The sequence below is a fragment of the Papio anubis genome, chromosome 10 (assembly GCF_008728515.1).
Source record: "Papio anubis isolate 15944 chromosome 10, Panubis1.0, whole genome shotgun sequence".
NCBI lineage: Eukaryota > Metazoa > Chordata > Mammalia > Primates > Cercopithecidae > Papio > Papio anubis.
In genome coordinates this window covers 86,649,555-86,672,360 of record NC_044985.1, presented here as the reverse complement: position 1 = coordinate 86,672,360, position 22,806 = coordinate 86,649,555, and the positions used below count along the sequence as shown (strand labels likewise).

Sequence of the window (22,806 nt, the reverse complement as noted above, 5' to 3'; positions counted from 1 at the left end):
GCAGTGGTACAGTCATGGCTCACTACAACCTTGACTTCCCGGGTTCAGGTGATCCTCCCACCTCAGTCTCCTGAGTAGCTGGGACTATAGGTGTGTGCTACCTTGCCCAGCTATTTTTTTGTATTTTTTTTTTGGAGACTGAGTTTTGCCATGTTGCCCAGGCTGATCTCGAACCTCTGGGCTCAAAGCAATCTGCCCACCTCAGCCTCCCCAAGTGCTGGAATTTACAGGTGTGAGCCACAGTGCCCGGCCGAGGTATTTTCAAGTACACACATAAATAGATTATACTGATAAAAGAAACAATGTAAGAGACCATTGTAATCATGAACTCATATACCTAACCTAGCTTCAAAATATATGTTCAAAAGGTTAGCTAATTGCATTTGCATATGATCCTATATCCCACAAATACAGAACATTTTTTAAGTCACAAAGGAAATATAACGAACATTGCTGTAGTCTCAACATCTATTCATGCTATTATTTTATCTTTTAAATTTTGCCATGTCAGTAGTTATCTCCCCTTTTAAATTTCAGATATTCATTTGTTCCTTCTCTTTTTTTCTTGATTAATCTTGCCAGTGGTTTATTATTATTATTCTTTTAGCCAACCAACTTTTGACTTTGTTAATCCTCTCTGTTGAATCTTTATTTTCGGTTTTATAAATTTTAGTTCCTATATTTATTATTTTCTTCTCTTTACTTTGATATTTTTCTTTCTGGTTTGTTGTTGTTGTTGTTGTCTTGCTTTGTTGCCAAGGCTGGTCTTGAACTCCTGGCCTCAAGTGATCTCCTGCCTCAGCCTGCTCAAGTGCTGGGATTACAGATGTGAGCCACCATGCCCAGCCATCTTTCTTTCTTTAAGGCTGTATTTCCCTCAAAATTTTAATTTTCCTATATCTTACAAGTTTTCTTTTAAAACAGCTTTATCAAGATATACTTTATATATTATGAAACTCACTCATTTAAAGTGTATAATTCAGTGATTTTTAATTTCTTACTGAGTGGCACTACCATTTCCATTGATCAATTTTAGAACATTTTCATTCCCTCAGTAAGCTCTCTTATGCCCATTTGCAATAATCCCTGTTCCCACCCCTAGCTAACCACTACTCTACTTTTTCTCTGTATGAATTTGTGTTTTCTGGACATTTATAAATAGAATCATCCAATATGTGGTCTTCTCATGTCTAGCTTCTTTCACTTCATTTAATGCTTTTGAGGTTCATCCATGATGGGGCCTGTATCAGGAGTTCCTTCCTTTTTATTAATGAATCTGTTGTATGAAGATCCATAAATTTTGATATATAGTATTTTCATTATCATTCAATTTCAGTTATTTAAAAATTTTCATTCCACCTTCCATGACCCATGGCCGTGAGTGATTTGATTTGGAAGTGTGTTTCTGAAATTGCCAAACTATGGAAATAGAAAAATTTTTGTTGTTGATTTTAACCAAGTTGCATCATGGTTAGAGAATGTGTTCTTATGACACTGATTCTTTGAATTATTGGAACTTTTTCTTTATGGAATAACAAGTAGTCAAATTTTGTAAATGTTTCATATTTCTTGAGAAGAATGTATACTCAAACTGTTGAATGCAGGAGCCTATTTATATCTGTTAAATCAAGATTGTTATTTGTGATGCTCTATGTCTTTTATATCTTTACTAATTTTTGTTTGCTTGTTGAGAAATGTGTTTTAAAATCTTCCACTGTTAAACTAGATTTTCAACTTTGTCCTGGAGTCTTTTACTTGATGTATTTTGAGGATCTGGGGGTAGGGGGCATTAGAAATGTTTGTTTCTTGGTGCCACAAAGAAATAGCATTTGAACATAAATTTAATTTTCTTAGTAAGACAATTTTTACTTTTTGTAGAAAGGGTGCTCATTGCAGATGGAACAATGGTGAGAGCACACCTGAACAAAGGAAGGAAGCAATTTTTATCCCTTATGCAGCTTGTCCCTGCTACTGTGTCCTGTCTCCATTGGCTGGAGCCAGACCTCACAATCTAAACTGAACCCGATTGGTTAACGGTTTAAAATTTTTCTAAATAGGTAAAGGCAAGGGAGAATAAAGGAAAAGAGGAAGTTGCTTATGCCAAATAGGGAAGGGGCAAAGGCTGCGAGCTGGAATGTGCCTATGAGCATGCCCAGCACAAATATCTTGGGTAAGGTACAAGGATATAGAGTGTACTACGTGTCTATGAGCATGTCTGACAGCTACATTAGGGCTTAACAAAGAGTTATTAGCACAATGCAAGGAGGCTTGAAGGAAGTTAGTCTTTAAAAGTCTTTCTTTTAAAGAAAGTATTATTTTTAACACTTATGATTTTTTTTTTTTTTTTAACGAGAAGGGAAACTTTGAAGAGGAAACTTTTTTCTTTCTACAGGGGTATATACAAGTTTAGAATTTTTATATCTTTTTGGTGAATTAATTTTTTATTGTTATACAGTGACCCTTTCTGGCTTTAATAATACTTTTTGGGGCCAGGTGTGGTGGTGCATGCCTGTAATCCCAGCGCTTTGGGAGGCTGAGGCAGGCGGATAGCCTGTGCCCAGGAGTTCGAGACCAACATGGTGAAACCCTGTCTCTACAAAAAATAGCCAGGTGTGGTGGCGTGCACCTGTAGTCCCAGCTACTCCAGAAGCGGAGGGGGGACGATCAGTTGAGTGTGGGTAGGTAGAGGCTGCAGTGAGCCAAGATTGCTCCACTGCACTCCAGTGTGTTCCACAGAGTACAACCTGTCTCGCAATAATAATATAATGAATTTTTGGCTTAAAGTCTCCTTTATGTTAGTAGAGCATAACTAGCTTTCTTTGATTAAATAATATTCTCTTAGTATCCCTTTTCCATTCAGTCTTCCCATGTCTTTTTTTTTTTTTTTTTTTTTTTTTTTTTTGAGATGGTGTCTTGCTCTGTTGCCCAGGCTAGAGTGCAGTGGCGCAATCTCAGCTCACTGCAACCTCTGCCTCTGGGGTTCAAGTGATTCTCCTGCTTCAGCCTCCTGAGTAGCTGGGATTACAGGCAGTCATCACCACACCCAGCTAATTTTTGTGTTTTTAGTAGTGATGGGGTTTCGCCATGTTAGCCAGGCTGGTCTTGAACTCCTGATCTCAGGTGATCTGCCTACTTCGGACTTCCAAAGTGCTGGGACTACAGGTGTGAGCCACCATGCTTAGCCCTCCTTCTAACTGAGATACGTCTCATAAACAAGGTTTAGTTGGATTTTTTAAAAAAGCCCAGTATGTCACCTTGTCATTCTTTTTTGGCGAGTTTAGTCCATTTATGTTTATTGTCACTATATTTGGACCTGTATTTTCTGTTTTCCATTTGTTTTGTCCTTCCAATCCCATTATTTTGTCTCCTGTTTTGATTCATTTTGAACTATTTGAGGTTTTTTTTTCATTTGCTTTAAAAGTTTTCTTTATCTTCCCCCACCCCTGCCATTTACTAATTTGAAAGTTATCCATTTTATTTCCATTTCTGATTTTTCTAATTTTCTACAAATTAGAACATCATTCTTGTTTTATAAAGAAATACTGAGATTTACCAATATTTTTCCTGTCTTACTATTTCTTTCTATATTTCAGATCTTCATTGTGAGTTCATTTTCCCTTCTCCTTGACTACCTCCTTTAGTTTAGATACTTTTTTTTCTTTTTTTGAGACAGAGTCTTGCTCTAATTCAACTTGTGTATCCGGCTGCTTTTAGGATGTGTTCTTTCAGTACAGTGTATCTAAATGTGCAATTTTAATTTTTTAATTTTTGCTGGTATAAATTGTATTTCTTTGTGTCTTTTACTAGTTCTGGAAACTGCTCAACCATTATTTTTTTTACTGTGATAAAATATGCATGACTCAACTATTATCTTTAAAATTATTCTCTCTCCTCATTTTCTCTATTTTCCGCTTCCATAACTCTAATAAGCTTATGGTGGACCTTTTCATTAATTCCTCATATATTTTAACTTCTCTTTCATGTTTTCATCCCCCTTTCCCTCTACAGTACATTCTAGGTAAGTACTTTAGATCTGTTTCTCACTAATTGTCCCCTCTTGCATCTAATCTACTGTTTAATGTATACACCGAGGATTCATTCCCTAAACAACTATACTTTTTATTTATAAAAGTTCTATTTGTTGTTTTATAAATTTGTCTAATTTTTATAGTGCCTCATTCTTTCTCACTTTTTGACTCACATCCATATCCAAAAATACAAATATTTGAAGTCCTTGGGGGGGTCTAAATCTATTATTTTGGTTTACCCCAGCGTTCTTGTGGTAGCTTGTTTCTTTAGTGATTTGTGAATACCAGCCAATATTTGTTTGCTCTTAATCTGTGGGACTCCTAGAGGCCTAGATAATTTTTTGCTAAAGAAAATTATCTGCTTTCCAGAGTCAAGGAATACTCACAGCCTCACAAGAGGGTTAAAGGTTAATACTCACTTTAACCCTCTTCCAGAGCCTTTATTTTAATGTAGGAATTGTGGGCTCAGCTCAGTTTCCTTGTGTTTGCCAAGGGCCTTGTCTGGCAGTGTCAGCACAGGCATTGCCCACAGCATACCTGCCTTTCTTCTTTGCTTGCTGCTTCTCTTTTCTGGCTCTGGTTTCAGCTTACATTTTTGTTGTTGTTTACTTCTAACAAGTCCAGCAATGCATTAAACTTATATTTTATGTAGAGAAGCCAGGAGAACAGAGAAAAAAAGTGTATTTTATAGATTTAGCAAGGATGGGACAAATTTTCTGAAGAATGTAAACATCCCAGACTTTGAGCAATTTTACTTTAAGACCTCTACTAAGGAAGTAATTAGAAATGCCCTCAAACATTTATGCTCTGAGGTATTCACTCAAATGGTGTTTCATATAATGGAATAAAAAACTAGGCCTTTGAGCTAGACCTTTCTCACTCATCTGCCTATCTTAATCCCAATTTCATCCATCTGTAGCATTAAAATAAAATGAAACCAAATTACATGAATCCATACCAAAAGCACTGTAAGGTGAAGCAGATCATTATTGAAAGAGAGAGAACAGAGGTTACCCTTCATCTTATCCAGAGTCATTTCCTTAAAGATCCTTTAACACATCTCTCCATTCCCCAAACTCTATTTCCGTAGCCTGAAACCTTCCCTGATGTGACTCTGCCTCTGGTCACCAGTTCCTGTTCCCTTCCCCACAACCAGGATTCTTCTTCTCACTTCTTTCTCCAGCCACCTCTGGTATCTCTTTTCCATTCCTAGATTTTCTCCTCTATTTTTTCCCCTATAGTCAACTAAAATCTTTACTGATAAAGTCCATTTGAAAAATTTTAAATCTTCTGTACATTTCTAACATTTTTATATTATGTATCTGAACTTAAAATCTAATTCATCCTTTAGCTTCCTTATCTTAAGGTTAAATCACCCTGACTTACTGAAATCTTCTTTTTAAATGTGTTTTCCTTTCAGTTACTTTGGTTGCTTTTACCTTTTTTTACTTTTCCAATATTCTTTTATACTATCCCAAACTGAGCATAGAATTTTAATAATCGTGTAATAGAGCTATTACTTTCTTGTCCTTAGATGCATTACATCCTTTAAGCTCTCCATACAGCAACACTGTCCACCCTTGTATGCAGAAGAAATTTACATTTCATTTTTTTAAATGGCCCTAATAATAGTTGAAGATGTTAGAAAGTGTAAAAATCATATACTTTTTTTTGTCTCTACGTGTGTCTGTACTGAGTAAATAAATGACATAGAGATGAAATCCAATGTATACAAACTGGATTATGTAGAAAACTGACTCTCAAAAACTGGCTCCCATTGTTGCAATAGGGCACAATTATTTTTGTCTTGATATGTAGGCTCAAAACTTGTAAGTAATTTTTTAGTAGAGTTTTGCCTATGGAGGTTTTGGTTTGTATATTTGACCTTTTAAATGTTTAAAACGTTTAAAAACACACAAGACAGTGCTGTTTTGATCACAAAAGAGTATGCTATCTTTTGCCATGTGGGTGATCTTTCTTTTCCTGTGAGATCATTACTACTAAAGCTCTAGTTTAAGTGAAAAATGTGGAGATGCTACTTATTGCTATGGCCAGTTTTTAAAAGAATAAAGTAGCAGGCCAGGCACAGTGGCTCACACCTGTAATCCCAGCACTTTGGGAGGCCAAGGCAGGCAGATCACGGAGTCAGGAGATCGAGACCATCCTGGCCAACATGGTGAAACCCCATCTCGACTAAAAATACAAAAAAACTTAGCTGACTGTGGTGGTGCGTACCTGTAATCCCTGCTACTCGGGAGGCTGAGGCAGTAGAATCACTTGAACCCAGGAGGTGGAGACTGCAGTGAGCCTAGATCACACCACTGTACTCCAGCTTGGCAACAGAGTGAGACTCTGTCTAAAAAAAAATAAAATAAATAAAGCAGCCTTTGAATTAAAACTAGACCATATCCTTAATAGCCCCATATAGGACAATGAACCTGGACCCCTATCTCCCACCATATACAAAATCAACTCAGAATGGATCAAGGACTTAAATGTAAGACCCAAAGCTATTAAAATATGAGGGAAAAACCTAAGGAAAATGTTCCTGGATGTTTTTCTAGGCAAATAATTTATGACTAAGACCTCAAAAGCACAAAGAACAAAACCAAAAATCGACAAAAGGGACTTAATTAAACTAAAAATCTTCTGCACAGCAAAATAAATTATCAACAGAGTGCAGCTACAATCTCTTCAATGGGATAAAGTATTTGCAAACTGTTCTTCCAGCAAGGGACTAATATCCAGGATATACGAGGAACTCAAATAATTCAACAAGAAAAATAAACATTAAAAAGTGGGCAAAGGACATCAATAGTAGATGTTTCTCAAAAGAAGACATACCAATGGTCAATAGGTATATGAAACAGTGCTAAACATCACTAATCATCAGGGAAATGTAAATCAGTTCCACAGTGAGATATCAGCTTACCCTAGTCAGAATGGCTATTATTAAAAAGACAAGCAATAACACATGCTGGTGAGGATGCAGAGAAAAGAGAACTCTTATACACTGTTGGTGGGAATGTAAGCTAGTATAGCCACTATGAAAAACAGTATAGAGATTGCTTAGAAAATTAAAAATAGAATTATTTGATCCAGCATTCCACTAGTGGTTATCTGTCCAAAGGAAAAGAAATTAATATATCAAAGTGATACTTGCACTTGCACAATTATTGCATTAGTATTTATGATAGCAAGGATATGGAATCAACCCTAAGTGTCCATCAGTAGATGAATGAATAAAGAAAAAGTAGTATATATACACAATGGAAACTATTCAGCCATAAAAAGAATGAAATTCTATTATTTGCAGCAACATGGATGGAACTAGAGGTCATTATCTTAAGTGAAATAAGACAGGCACAAAAAGACAGATATCACACATTCTCACTTGTATGTGGGAGCTAAAAATTTTGATCACATGCAGGTAGAGAATAGAAAAATAGATAACAGAGGCTGAAAAGGGTGAGTGGTGGGGGCAGAGAGAGGGATGAAGAGAGGTAAGTTAAAAGATACAAACAGTTAAATAGAAGGAATATATCAAGGTTTGATAGCAGAGTATGGTTATTAACAAAAATATACTGTACTCAAATGACAAACACACTAAATACCCTGACTTGACCACTACTCATTATATACACATAGCAAAAATTCACATGTGCCCCACAAATATGTACAGATTGTTAACAGTAAACCATATCCTTGTCCGGGCATAGTGGCTCACACCTGCTATCCTGGCACTTTGGGAGGCCAAGGTGGGAGGATTGCTTGAGCCCAGAAGTTCAAAACTAGCCTGTGTAACATAGTGAGACCCTGTTTCTACAAAAAATTTTAAAAAATTATTCAGGCATGGTGACACACGCCTATAGTCCCAGCTACTTGGGAGGAGTCCCAGCTACTGAGGTGGGAAGATCTCTCGAGCCTGGGAGTTGGAGGCTGTAGTGAGCTCTGATCACGCCACTGCCCTCCATCCTGGGCAACAGGGCATGACCCTTTCTCAAAAAAAAGTAGACCATATCCTTAATCACAATAGCCAAGATATGGAGTGTTCATCAACAGATGAACAGATAGATAAAATTATGGCATGTGTACACAATGGAATACTATTCAGCCTTCAAAAAGAAGGAAATCCTGTCATTTGTGACTAAATGAATGAACCCAGAGGACATTATGCAAAATAAAATAAGGCAGACACAGTAAGACAAATACCACATGATCTCACTTACTTGTGGAATCTAAAAAGCTGAAGTCACAGAAGCAGAGAGTAGAGTGGTAGGTAGTTTGTGGGGAGGGCACTGTGGAGATGGCCAAAGGATACAAAATTTCAACTAGACAAGAGGAGCAAGTTCAAAAGATCTATTGTAAAACTTGGTGACTGTATTTAATAACAATATATTCTTGAAAATTGTTAAGAGAGACCAGGCATGGTGGATCACACCTGTAATCCCAGCATTTTGGGAGGCCGAGGCAGGAGGATCACTTGAGGTCAGGAGTTCAAGACCAGTCTGGCCAACATGGCAAAACCCCATCTCTACTGAAAATATAAAAATTAGCCAGGTGTGGTGGCGCATGCCTGTAATCTCAGCTATTTGGGAGGCTGAGGCAGGAGAATCACTTGAACCCCAGAAATGGAGATTGCAGTGAGCCGAGATTGTGCCACTGCACTCCAGCCTGGGGCGACAGAGCAAGACTCTGTCTCAAAAACCAACAACAACAAACTGTTAAGAGAGCAGTGTTCTCACCACAAAAAATGGTATGTGAGGTAATACAAATGTTAATTAGCTAAATTTAGTCATTTCACAATGTATTACATATATCAAAACATGTTGTATGTGATAAATTATATACTTTTGTCAATTAAACAATAATAAAATCGTAGACCACATTCATTCATTCAATGTAAAATGAACATCCATTGTGTCAGAGTGTCAAGGCATGGAGATCAGGCAGAACAAATATAAAATGACCTATCAGAGAGTATAGAATAAGAACAGCTCCACAAGGAAGGAATAGGCTTTGGAACGTGAAAACTTACATTTCAAGGGGACAGAGACTTAATAGAGAACCTGAATACCTCTGGTATTATTTTTATATACACATATATACACACACACACACATATATACACACACAAATGTGATTTTTATATATAAGATTATTTAAATTTTTATGTTTCCCTTTTGTATGTTTTAGATTCTGATTTGGTCAATTGAACACTTGACCTAATGATAAAATATTACAGTAAATAAGCTTGCTGAATTTCTTCTTGTTCAAATTCTCTTTTGTGTGCTTTTAATTTAGCAAACAAAGATCACAAGGAAACACATTCTCAAATGAGAGAATTTGGAGCACCTCAGTTTTCTAACTCTGAAAATGGTAAGAAATAATCATTTCACTCTACATATGAATGATTCTTTAAAATTCTTCAATTTTTATTTAACATTTATTTCCTTAACATTAGAAACTGTCTCGGTCTCTATATAAGAATGCAATTATGTGCTTCTACTTTGTAGCACATCACAATGGAAATTAAATAATTATTTGTTTTGTATGTTTGGGCCCTATCAGAATGTATCCGTATAACCAGGACAGCTAGGGCTGTGTCTGCTTTTCTGTCTCACGTATCTCAGCCACCAGCAGTATAAGCACTCAGTAAATATTTGTTGAATGAATGAATACAATTGTTTGTATATCTAGTGTCATTAGATACTAGCAAAATAGTAAATGTCGTTCAACATTAAATACATTAAAATCACTATTTAAGAAACAAAAGTATGCCCCCAACATCGGGTTTCCTTATCTGTAAAATGAGGATCAAGACTAAATCAACTTTAAGGTACTTCCTAAGCATTAAATAACTACCTTGAATATCTTTCTCAAGCAATTAGGTTGTAAACATTTTCTCCTAGTTTGTCATTTGTCTTGTGACTTTGTTTCTTTAATTTTTTTTAAGTTAAAAAAAAATTTTTTAAGCTTTAAATACAGTCCAATTGGTTAATCTTTTCTTTTATTGGATCTGGACTTTAGTCATAGTCAGGAAGCTTTTCCTAAACTCAGAGTATAGAAGAATTCTCTTATGCTTTCTTCTGGTATTTATGTAGTATTATTTTTTACATTTGGATCTTGAATTCATTTGAAGTTAATTCATGTGTACAGTGTTAGCAATAGATCAAATGTTACCTTTCCCCCCCCCAAAGGCTATCCTTTATACAATTTTTTTTTTTTTTTTAAACAGCCTTGCTCTGACATCCAGGCTGCATGATCTTCGCTCACTGCAACCTCTGCCTCCTGGGTTCAAGCAATTCTTGTGCCTAAGCCTCCCAAATAGCTAGGATTACAGGCATGCGCCACCACGCCCAGCTAATTTTTTGTATTTTTAGTAGAGATGGGGTTTCGTCATGTTGGAGAGGCTGGTCTCAAATTCCTGGCCTCAAGTGATCTGCCCACCTCAGCCTCCCAAAGTGCTAGAATTACAGATGAGAGCCACCACGCCCTGCCCTTTATGTAATTTTTTAAAATGCCATCTTTGTCCTAGTATTGAGATAACATCTTGTCATATACTATATTTCTATTTCCACTTGGATGTATTTCTAGACTTTCTTTATATTTCAAATGGTGTGTGCATGCACCAGTGCCACAAGTTTTTTTTTTTTTTTTGAGATGGAGTTTTGCCCTCGTTGCCCAGGCTGGAGTGCAATGGTGCAATCTTGGCTCACTGCAACCTCTGCCTCCCAGGTTCAAGCGATTCTCCTGCCTCAGCCTCCCAAGTAACTGGGATTACAGGCTTGTGCCACCATGCCCGGCTAATTTTGTATTTTTAGTAGAGGCAAGGCTTCTCCATGTTGGTCAGGCTGGTCTTGAATTCCTGACCTCAGGTGATCCGCCCACCTCTGGATTACAGGAGTGAGCCATCGTGCCTAGCCCACATAGTTTTAATTACAGAAACTTTCTTCTAGTTTTAGTATCTGGTAAGGCTAGAAGCCCCCCTCCTTTTTTTTTTATTATTATTTTCTTAGCTATTTTTGCATGTTTATTTTTTCAATTTGAATATAAAATTGTGGGGCTTTATTAAAAAGCTCGATACTTTATTGTAATCACATTAAATGTGAAAACTGACAGGCTGATCATCTTGAGACATCCTCATGAAAAACAAGGGACATCCTTCCGTTTGTTAAAGTTTACTTGTATATCTTTCAGACTTTTTTTTCATACAGGTTTTGAATATTTCCTGTTAAGTTTATTTCTATGTATTTTATCTTTCTGGTTGCTATTGTAAATGGGGTTTTCTTTTCCATTATATCTTTTCATTAGTTATTTTGTATATATGAATGCTATTCACTTTTGCATGTTAGTTTTATATCCTGGCATACAGCTGAATTCTTTTGTTATTTGAGTCATGTCATCTGAAAATAGAGATTGTCTTGTTTTTTCTCCTTACCAACTCATAGATTTCTCCTGTTTAGTTATATTGACTACTACCTTTAGAACAATGTTAACTAGTAGTGAACATTTCCTGACTTTAGTGGAAATGCCTATATTTCTGAATTAACTAAGATGCTGGCTTTGGACACAGATATATTTCATAATGTTAAAGAAGCATCCATCCATACTTACTTTCTTAAGAATTTTTATTAGGAATGGTTGTTGATTTTTTTTTTTTTTTTTTGAGATGGAGTCTCACTCTGTCACCCAGGCAGGAGTGCAGTGGTGTGATCTTGGCTCACTGCAACCTCTGCCTCCTGGGTTCAAGCGATTCTCATGCTTCAGCCTCCCAAGTAGCTGGGATTACAGGTGCATACTGCCACACCCAGCTAATAGTTGTTGAATTTTGTTGGCAGCTTTTTCAGTATCTATGCCAGGAAATATTTGCTTTTTCTTCTTAAATATATTAATATGATGAACTATAATAATAAGTTTCCTGATATTATATCATGTTTGCATTCCAGTTGTAAGTCCAGCTTTGTCATTTTATACTAGTCTGCTTGCTAACATTTTACTACTCTCTTTGCATTCTTTTTTTTTTTTTTTTTTTTTTTTGAGATGGAGTTTCACTCTTCTCACCTAGGCTGGAGTGCAGTGGCACGTTCTTGGCTCACTGCAACCTCCGCCTCTCAGGTTCAAGCAATTCTCCTGCCTCAGCCTCCCAAATAGCTGGGATTACAGGTGCATGCCACCATGCCTGGCTAATTTTGTATTTTTAGTAGAGATGAGGTTTCACCATGTTGATCAGGCTGGTCTTGAACTCCTGACCTCAGGTGCTCCACCTGCCTAGGACTCCCAAAGTGCTGGGATTACAGGCATGAGCTGCCATGCCTGGCTCTTTTTGCATTCTTTTGTTGTTGTTGTTGAGATGGAGTCTCTCTGTCACCTAGGCTGGAGTGCAGTGACATGATCTCTGCTCACTGGAACCTCCACCTCCCAGGTTCAAGCAGTTCTCCCTGGCTCAGCCTCCTGAGTAGCTGGGATTACAGGCACCCACCACCACACCTGGCTAATTTGTGTGTGTGTGTGTGTGTGTGTGTGTGTGTGTGTGTGTGTGTATATATATATATATATATATATATTTTTTTTTTTTTTTAATAGAGATGGGGTTTCGCCATGTTGGCCAAGCTGGTCTTGAACTCCTGACCTCAGGTGATCCGCCCACTTCAGCCTCCCAAAGTGCTGCGATTTGCTAAGTGTGAGCCACTGTGCCCGGCCTCTTATTCATTTCTTAACCTATGAAAACATCTAGGTCTAGTGCTTTCTTGTAGTTGTGTGTTTTTTGTATCTCTCTATAGAAATCAGTCCGTTTAAGCTTTTAGTCTGTACTGGGATTGATTTTAGTAAATTATATTCTTCTAATAAATTATTCATTTTGTCTAGACTTCTAAATTTATTTGAAATAGAGTTGTACAAAATTTCTTTTTATGTTTAACAGCTTTATTCAGGTATAATTTAAATACCATAAATTTCACCCATTCTAACAGTTCATAATTTTTAGAAAATTTAGATTATGCAACCATTACAATTAGATATTAGAATGTTTCCATTACCCCCAAAATTCTCTCACGCTTGTTTTAAATTAATCTCTGATTCACTCCAAGCCGTAGGTAATTAGTAATCTGTTTTTATCTCTATAAATTTGCCTTTTCTGGACATTTTATATAAATGAAGCCATACAAAAGGTTAGTCCTTTATTTCTGGCATCTTCCAATTAATGGTTTTTAGAGTCATCCATGTTGTGGTATGTATCAGTAGTTTATTATTATTATTTTTTGAGACCGAGTGTCACTCTGTCGCCCAGGCTGGAGTGCAGTGGCACGATCTTGGCACACTGCAACCTGCCTCCCGGGTTCAAGCGATTCTCCTGCCTCAGCCTCCCCAGTAGCTGGGACTACAGGTGCATGTCACCACACCCAGCTAATTTGTTTTGTATTTTTAGTAGAGACAGGGTTTCACTGTGTTAGCCAGGATGGCCTGACCTTGTGATCCGCCCACCTCAGCCTCATGAAGTGCTGGGATTACAGGTGTGAGCCACTGCCCCCGGCCAGTTTATTACTTTTTATTAAGCAATAGTATTCCATTGTATGGATATATACCATCTTATGTTTACTTATTTACCAGTTGATGGATATTTGGATTGTTTACAATTTTTGACTATTATACTACTACTATGACTACTGAACATTCATGTGCTTCTCTTGGTGTGGGCATACATTGTCGTTTTCCTTGGTTAGATTCCCAGGAGTGGAACTGCTAGGTTACATGGTGAATTTAACTTCTTAAGGAACGGCCAAACTTTTTTCAAAATAATTGCACCATTTTATTTCCACCAGCAAAGTGTGAGGGTTCTAGTTTCTCCACATCTTTGCCAACATTTGGTATTGTCTATATTTTATTTTATTTTTTAAGACGGAGTCTCGCTCTGTCACTCGCTCTGTCACCCAGGTTAGAGTGCAGTGGCACAATCTCAGCTCACTGCCATCTCCACCTCCTGGGTTCAAGTGATTCTCCTGCCTCAGCCTCCTGAGTAGCTGGGATTACAGGCATGTGCCACCACACCCAGCTAATTTTTGTATTTTTAGTAGAGATGGGGTTTCACCATGTTGGCCAGGCTGGTCTTGAACTCCTGGCCTCAAGTGATCCACCTGCCTTGGCCTCCCAAAGTGCTGGGATTACAGACATGAGCCACCATGCCCGGTATATTTTAAATAATAGTTATTCTAGTGCTTTTTTTTTTTTTTTTTTTTGAGACGGAGTTTTGCTCTTGTTGCCCAGGCTCGAGTGCAATGATGCAATCTCAGCTCACTGCAACCTCCGCCTCCCGGGTTCAAGCAACTCCAACCTTGCCTCCTGAGTAGCTGGGATTACAGGCATTCGCCACCACGCCTAGCTAATTTTATATTTTTAGTAGAGACAGGGTCTTGCCATGTTGGCCAGGCTGGTCTCGAACTCCTGACCTCAGGAGATCCACCTGCCTCAGTCTCCCAAAGTGTTGGGATTACAGGTGTGAGCCACAGTGCCTGGCTATTCTAGTGCTTTTAATTTGTAGCTTTGACTTGCATTTCTCCAGTGACTGATGGTGTTGAGACTCTTTTCATGTGCTATTGGCCATTCATATATCTTCCTTACTGACAAATCTATTCAAATCTATTGCCCATTATTTAATTGGGTTGCTTATCTTATTAAGTTGTAAGAGTTTATATATTTTTTATAAAGTCCTTTATCAGATATATGACTTGTAAATATTTTATCACAGTCTTTTATATTTTATAGTCTTTTTATTTTCTCAATTTTGCCTTTGGAAGCACAAAATTCTTTATAAGTCCAAGATATCATTTTTTCTTCTTGCTGATTGCTCTGTTGATTTCAACAGTCCCTGGAGCATAAATTGTTCCACACAATAAACCAATCAAATTTGGACTCATTTAAAGAAATAGTTCTTAAGGTCACTGAAATTTGTGGTGACCCCAGCTGGCTTTTTCCCTGGTTCCTTCAGGCAAAGTAGCTGGCCTACAGTTTAGCCTACATGTTGAGACTCATACACTATAAGTCTTCTCCCAGTTGCCTGTTACTAAAACCTCCACTGTTTTGAGAGCATCCTTAGGGTTGAATTTCTCTACACTCTGTTACAAATGAAGTCAGTGCCTTTGGAAAGGGATTAGGAACTATCAGTTTTATGGTTCTCCCTCACCCCCTGCAAGGAAAATCTCTGAGTCAGAGCTTGAGCCGGGAGTGGGGACAATGGCATACTTCTTCCTGAGTGTCATCCTTGCTCTAGGAGCCGAGTGCTAGGTGAGGAAAGTGATGGTAGCCTTAGGTCTTCTTAGCTTGCCTCTTTCTTCATGAAACCACCACTTTACTAGCAGGGTCAAGTGATCAGGGGCCCTATATTCTCAGCACACTACACCAAACTCAGACTTCCCAACCCATGAGGGATCTGGGGAGGAGATGGGAGCCTCTATCATCTATTGACTGCACTCACCTAGGATTTAGCCTCAGCAACAGGTAACTGGGGACAGGATGTGAAATGCTGGCATCTTACTTCTCCTGGGAAGCTAGTCCTTGACTGACAGCTGGAGAGAGAAGGAGCCCTGTGTTCTGGCTGCACCAGACTGGAGTGGAATCTCCATTTTGCTAAGTTGGAAATTGGGAAGATGGGACTGGTTCTCAGTTCAAATACCACAAACTCTTGCCACTTTTCCTAAATTATTGTAGACTTAATCTTAAGTAAATATTTCCTCATTTGCTGCATATCCTTGGGACTACTTCCAGAGACTTTAAATGCTTCTTTGTTTTGAAAAATAACTTTCACCAATTATGCTGGGGTGCAGGTCTGTGACGCCCCTTCCTTTCATTTTTATTTATAAAAATGTTTAAGGGATATGATTTTGCCTTTGTTCATGCCATTTAACTATTCTGTTGTCAAAAGGTAAAATTACAGCAAATTTAAAGACCTTAATTGGCTTTTATTTGCAATTCTAGAATCAGGCAGTACCCCATTCTATAACATGGAATGGGTGTTCTGAGGAGGTTGGTTTTATAGACAGAAAAGGACCAGGGAAAGCAGAAACAGAAAACAAAAAGTAGATTGATCATTGCAGTTACTTTTCTTGTAAGGGTTAAAGCAGAGGGGATTTCCTTATCATGCCAGCTAGGACTGGCCTGCTTGGGGACTTGGCTGTGGTGTCTCTCTCCTAATTTCTTGAAAGGCCAGATAACTTAGTTTGGTTTGGTGATGTAGAACTTTAGCATGAGTGACTCCATTTTGGTTTGGTCTGTTGGGTCTAGTACAAGAGCTCAGTCCAAACCAATGGTCTATACATTTTACTTAACACCATGAATTATGATATAAAATATTTCCTTCATCATTATTTTTCCGAAATAATGATGTTTCTCATTATTTCAACATTGTTTGGTAGAAGGTTTTAAGATTTACAGGTGGAAGGACCTTTCTGTTTTTATAGTTTCATTGTAGAATTGTCTTTTTATTGCATTATGATCAGAGCATGTTGTTTGTAATGTTCCTACTTTAAGAATACAATTTTTTGTGTGTTTGTGCCTTAGTATAATCAACTTTTGTACATTTTCAATGTGTGGTTAAGAAGAATGTTTCTATTACCAGGGTTTGTGTTATCCAAAATAACTACATTATTGATTATGCTCTTTTGATCCTTTTTATCTGTTGTCCTCTTGGCATGTTTTTTAGTCAGACTGGTATATTAAAGTGTCATATTACTAATTTGTTTCTATGCCTTTTTGCATCTCCTTTGGTTTCTGACTTAGATGGTAGCTTAATTATTTCATATATAGCTCTTCATAAGTTATATCTTCATTGTGAAATGTGGCCATTTTGACCTAAATCCTGCCTAATTAGAAATCATTTTCACATAAACTTGCAGTCACTTTAGTTGTTTGTTTAAAACTGTTAATACAGTATGAAAACAATGAAACAAATTTGATTCATCCTATGTCTTATTCTCATTTCCTAAAATCAAAAAAAGCCTTTCTGTTTTTATTTACACTCAATAGTTGCAAAAGATCTACCTGTAGATTCATTGGAAGGAGAAGATTTTGAGAAGGAATTCTCGTTTCTGAACAACCTCCTAAGTTCTGGTTCTTCAAGTACTAGTGAATTTACCCAAGAATGCCAGACTGCCTTTGGGAGCCCCAGTGCCAGTCTCACATCCCAGGAGCCTTCCATGGGGTCTGAGCCCCTCGCTCATTCTTCTCGATTCCTTCCTTCACAACTTTTTGACCTTGGCTTTCATGCGGCTGGAGCATTCAACAGTAAGTGTCTATGAAACATTTGGACATATGTGCTTTACTTTATCTTTGTGAAGTAAAATGGTGTGCTTATTGATGCTAGAATCAACAAGGAGATTGATTTTAACCTCAGCTCTACTAGATAAAATCTGCAATCCACCAATCAACTGGAAAAATATTAGTCACCTCAGGAATCTGTCAACAAGACTGAAACAAGGGCTGCTTCCCTGCCACCTTCACCAGACCCCAAGTTTTCTTCACTGATTTTTCCAGGCGTCTGGTTTAAAACACTTGACCTGCTAATTACTCCTCCCTAGGGCAGTCAATACTGTTTCTTCCATCAAGCAAAACTTGCTGAGTTTGGAGTTGACAAGAGGAAAAGGAACAGCTCTGGAGGCTGGTTCCCTTTCTGGGCAAGGCAGCAGGAAAAAGAGTCCACCATCCTGTGTCCAACCCTGCACCTTAGGGGTCACTTTGCTTCCCATATCCATATTGGTTACCAAATCCTGTCAGTTCTGTTTCTGAAACCTGTCTCAAATTTCCCACTCCTCTCTGCCTCAACACCAGAGCCATTTAGAGTCTCATTTGGTTTCATAGGTTATTGCAAGAGTTACTAACAGGTCTCCAACCCCCAATTCATCTTCTACACTTCCGTGGAGTTCTCTCTCCAAGCAGCAGAGTCTGATGTCAGCACCCAGCTTACATTTTTAAAAATGAAACACCATGGTTTCTAGGGATAAAACCTGCCTACGTCGCATTTCCATCCATATCTCCTATCTCCTATTGAAGTGAAGGAAGAATACTTGCCGTTTTCTATAATCACACTGAGTGCTCTACAGCCCTCTGATGCATCTATCTGTGCTCGTGTTGCTTCTTCTGCTTCTGATGTTCAGTAATGGAGCTTGGACGTGGGCCTAAGTATTAGATTCCAATCCAGTGTTTTCTCCATGATTGTCAGTCCTTGAAGTCTTCCTCAGTACTGCCAAATGGAAATGGTTTCTCCCTCCTCCTATGGTGTTTATCTATTTTCATGGTTCTAATCCTACTTTATTTTGCTTTATATCCCAGTCTCTCACATCCTAGATTTTAACCCCTGGATGGGGGGGACTCCTCACGGCACTTGACAGTGTCTTAATGCATTGTACTTTGTATTAAATACTGAGGTACATGCTTTATCTACAGGCATCCCAAGGGCATGATATGTAGAGTGAGTCATCTTTGTACTTTATATGACAGCAGCATGCAGTTGGCTCAATTAATAAACTAAATGTTAGTTAAATAATCACTCAGTAAGAATTGATTGAATAGAATAATATATAATATAAACAGAATATTTATATTACTTATATTCTATTTATAAAAATAAATATAAATAAGAATAGACAATATTATTTGATAACAAGGTACTCTATCTGGGATAATTCAGATGTTTTTGCTACAGTAAAATCTTTAAAAATATTTATTCTTGTATGGCATATCAACGGCCCAGTAGCTATAAAGATTTACAAACTGATTTCACTCTCCACTATCAACTCCTCCCTCCTCCTCCATAACTTGCCACGTCTCTAGCAGCACTGAACTTTTAGTTTCTGGCAATGCAATCCTCAACAGTATTTTTTCACTATTCAAAATATGTCCTCTGAGCCCTACCTGCAGGCAGACAGGATATTCCAATTTAATAGCTGAACAGTTGAAACCCACAGTATTTGAGTAACTTGCTAAAGGGCGTCAGACAATTTAAATAGTTAAGACAGGACCAAAATCTGCCCCTGCCTCTTTGTGCAGAACTCTACTTTACCAGTCTTTCCTAAATATCTACTTCTCTCTCTCCTGTGGTGCAGACCAGGAAAGGGAGCTTCCCTGGGAGTTAAAAGATCTGTGTTTGAGGAACCCTATCTACAGTGGGCCTCAGATGATCTTTTCTATACAAGGAAGGGATTAGGCAGGATAATCTAAATTCCTTTCTAGTGCTGTGCCTTAATCATAGCATAAATGGTTTTTCATGTTGTACCAAACATTTCTCCACATTCCCACAGAGGAATATTCATAATGACAAGTTTTAATTACAAAGTACTGTCATTTTATATAACATAATCTACCTGATTCCTTATTGTTTCTACTTGTTCATTATTACAGATAATGCTGCAAAAAAAAAGTCATGCCTGCACTTTTTCCTTCAGCTAAATTATTTCCGTAAGAAAAATTGCTAGAAATGGGATCAATGAGTCCAAGGGTATGAGCATATTTATAGGTTTCAGCATTCCAATTATCAGGCCTATTCCTCCCTTCTTGACTCTTAAGAACTTCTTCCTATACCTTTTGCATTTCAATTATTTTTTAAACACTCCACATGTTTATTTCAAAACCACTTTGAAAAATGTAAGGAAGTTGGATCCAACTCTATCTGAAACTAAGATGATGAAAATATATGACTATAGATAAGTTTTCAGTATTTTATACCTCTTACACTATAGAATCTTACCCAGGTACAGAGACTGGAGGACTTAGATATTTTTACTTTTTCTTGTTTTTCTGATGCTACTTCCTATTTGATTAACAATGGACAATTTTTACTTCTTTTATCCCAGACTGGGTCTCCCAAGAGGAATCAGAGCTTCGTCTTTCACACACTGATAACCAGCCAGTGCCTTCACAGAGTCCAAAGAAATTAACAAGATGTAAGTTATTTATTTATATATGCTTTATCATTGCTTTAAGAATCAGTTGAATTCAGATAAATTTAGAAAAAGATCACTTTATATTGTTCTCACCTCACTGTCCTGAAAAAGTTGAATAATGAGTTATTATTATAATGATAGCTATACTGCCTATCCCTCACCGTGAAAAGCACTGAATAGAAATTGTGAGCTTGGGGTCAAGTGCGGTGTCTCATGCCTGTAATCCTGGACTTTGGGAGGGCGAGGCAGGCGGACTGCCCGAGGTTAGGAGTTGGAGACCAGCCTGGGCAACATGGTAAAACCCCAACTCTACTAAAATACAACAAAAAAATTAGCCAAGCGTGGTGGCGGACGCCTGTAGTCCCAGCTAGTCAGGAGGCTGAGGCAGGAGAATTGCTCTAACCCGGGAGGTGGAGGTTGCAGTGAGCCAAGATCGTGCCACTGCACTCACTCCAGCCTGGGTGACAGAGCAAGACTGTCTCCAAAAGAAAAAAAGAAAGAAATTGTGAGCTTGGCAAAGCATACTACATTTTGTACTGTAATATTTTATAGTTTGTGTTAAGGTTTGTTGGTAATGGATATGAAATTAGGGATACAAAATGTTTTCTGATTACAGGATGCCTATTGACAAAGAATCCATTCAAGCACTTAAGTTGGTTACCATATTAATCTTTCTTTTTCTATTTTTTTTTTTGAGACAGAGTCTTGCTCTGTCACTCAGGCTGGAGTGCAGTGGTGCAATCTCGGCTCACTGCAACCTCCACCTCCTGGGATCAAGCCATTCTCCTGCCTCAGCCTCTCAAGTAGCCGGTACTATAGGCACATGCCACCACGCCTGGCTAATTTTTTGTATTTTTAGTAGAGACAGGGTGTCACCATGTTACCCAGGATGGTTTCGATCTCCTGACCTCAGGATCCGCCCGCCTCGGACTCCCAAAGTACTGGGATTGCAGACATGAGCCACCAGGCCCGGCCCATATTAACCATTTTTAAGTGTACAGTTCAGTAATGTTTTTTTTTTTAATATACTTTAAGTTCTAGGGTACATGTGCACAACGTGCAGGTTTGTTACATATGTATACATGTGCCATGTGGGTGTGCTGCACCCATTAACTCGTCATTTACATTAGGTATATCTCCTAATGCTGTCCCTCTTCTCACCCCCTCCCCACAGTAGGACCCAGTGTGTGATGATCCCTTTCCTGTGTCCAAGTGATCTCATTGTTCAATTCCCACCTATGAGTGAGAACACGTGGTATTTGGTTTTCTGTTCTTGTGATAGTTTGCTTAGAATGATGGTTTCCAGCTGCATCCATGTCCCTACAAAGGACACGAACTCATCCTTTTTTATGGCTGCATAGTATTCCATGGGGTATATGTGCCACATTTTCTTAATCCAGTCTGTCACTGAGGGACATTTGGGTGGATTCCAAGTCTTTGCTATAATAGTGCTGCAATAAACATATGTGTGCATGCGTCTTTATAGCAGCATGATTTGTAATCCTTTGGGTATATCCCCAGTAATGGGATGGCTGGGTCAAATGGTATTTCTAGTTCTAGATCCTTGAGGAATTGCCAGACTGTTTTCCACAATGGTTGAACTAGTTTACAGTCCCACCAAGAGAGTAAAAGTGTTCCTATTTCTCCACATCCTCTCCAGCACCTGTTGTTTCCTGATTTTTTAATGATTGCCATTCTAACTGGTGTGAGATGGTATCTCATTGTGGTTTTGATTTGCATTTCTCTGATAGTGAGTGATGATGAGCATTTTTTCATGTGTCTGTTGGCTGTATGAATATCTTCTTTTGAGAAGTGTCTGTTCATATCCGTTACCCACTTTTTGATGGGGTTGTTTTTTTCTTGTAAATTTGATTGAGTTCTTTGTAGGTTCTGGATATTAGCCCTTTGTCAGATGAGTAGATTGCAAAAATTTTCTCCCATTGTGTAGGTTGCCTGTTCACTCTGATGGTAGTTTCTTTTGCTGTGCAGAAGCTCTTTAGTCTAATTAGATCCCATTTGTCAATTTTGGCTTTTGTTGCCATTGCTTTTGGTGTTTTAGACATGAAGTCCTTGCCCATGCCTATGTCCTAAATGGTATTACCTAGGTTTTCTTCTAGGGTTTTTATGGTTTTAGGTCTAACATTTAAGTCTCTAATCCATCTTGAATTAATTTTCGTATAAGGAGTAAGGAAAGGATCCAGTCTCAGCTTTCTACTTATGGCTAGCCAATTTTCCCAGCACCATTTATTAAATAGGGAATCCTTTCCCCATTTCTTGTTTTTGTCAGATTTGTCAAAGATCAGATGGCTATAGATGTGTGGTATTATTTCTGAGGGCTCTGTTCTGTTCCATTGGTCTGTATCTGTTTTGGTAGCAGTACCATGCTGCTTTGGTTACTGTAGCCTTGTAGTGTAGTTTGAAGTCAGGTAGCATGATGCCTCCAGCTTTGTTCTTTTGGCTTAGGATTGTATTGGCAATGCAGGGTCTCTTTTGGTTCCATGTGAACTTTAAAGCAGTTTTTTCCAATTCTGTGAAAAAAGTCATTGGTAGCTTAATGGGGATGGCATTGAATCTATAAATTACCTTGGGCAGTATGGCCATTTTCACAATATTGATTCTTCCTATCCATGAGCATGATATGTTCTTCCATTTGTTTGTGTCCTCTTTTATTTCACTGAGCAGTAGTTTGCAGTTCTCCTTGAAGAGGTCCTTTGCATCCCTTGTACGTTGGATTCCTAGGTATTTTATTCTCTTTGAAGCTATTGTGAATGGGAGTTCATTTATGATTTGGCTCTCTGTTTGTCTGTTACTGATGTATAAGAATGCTTGTGATTTTTGCCCCTTGATTT

General features: G+C 38.0%; 1 protein-coding gene across 10 annotated transcripts in view; it reads left to right on the top strand.

Annotated features, from left to right (window-relative positions):
- Positions 1 to 22,806, top strand: part of ICA1L (islet cell autoantigen 1 like) — a 95,821-nt gene that overhangs the window by 59,872 nt on the left and 13,143 nt on the right. For all 10 annotated transcript variants that reach the window (XM_017946803.3, XM_017946802.3, XM_017946798.3 and 7 more), the window contains 3 exons: positions 9,333 to 9,407; positions 17,046 to 17,303; positions 19,868 to 19,957. In XM_017946803.3, the coding sequence (XP_017802292.1) occupies positions 9,333 to 9,407; positions 17,046 to 17,303; positions 19,868 to 19,957 (423 nt within the window). The remainder of the gene's footprint in view (positions 1 to 9,332; positions 9,408 to 17,045; positions 17,304 to 19,867; positions 19,958 to 22,806) is intronic.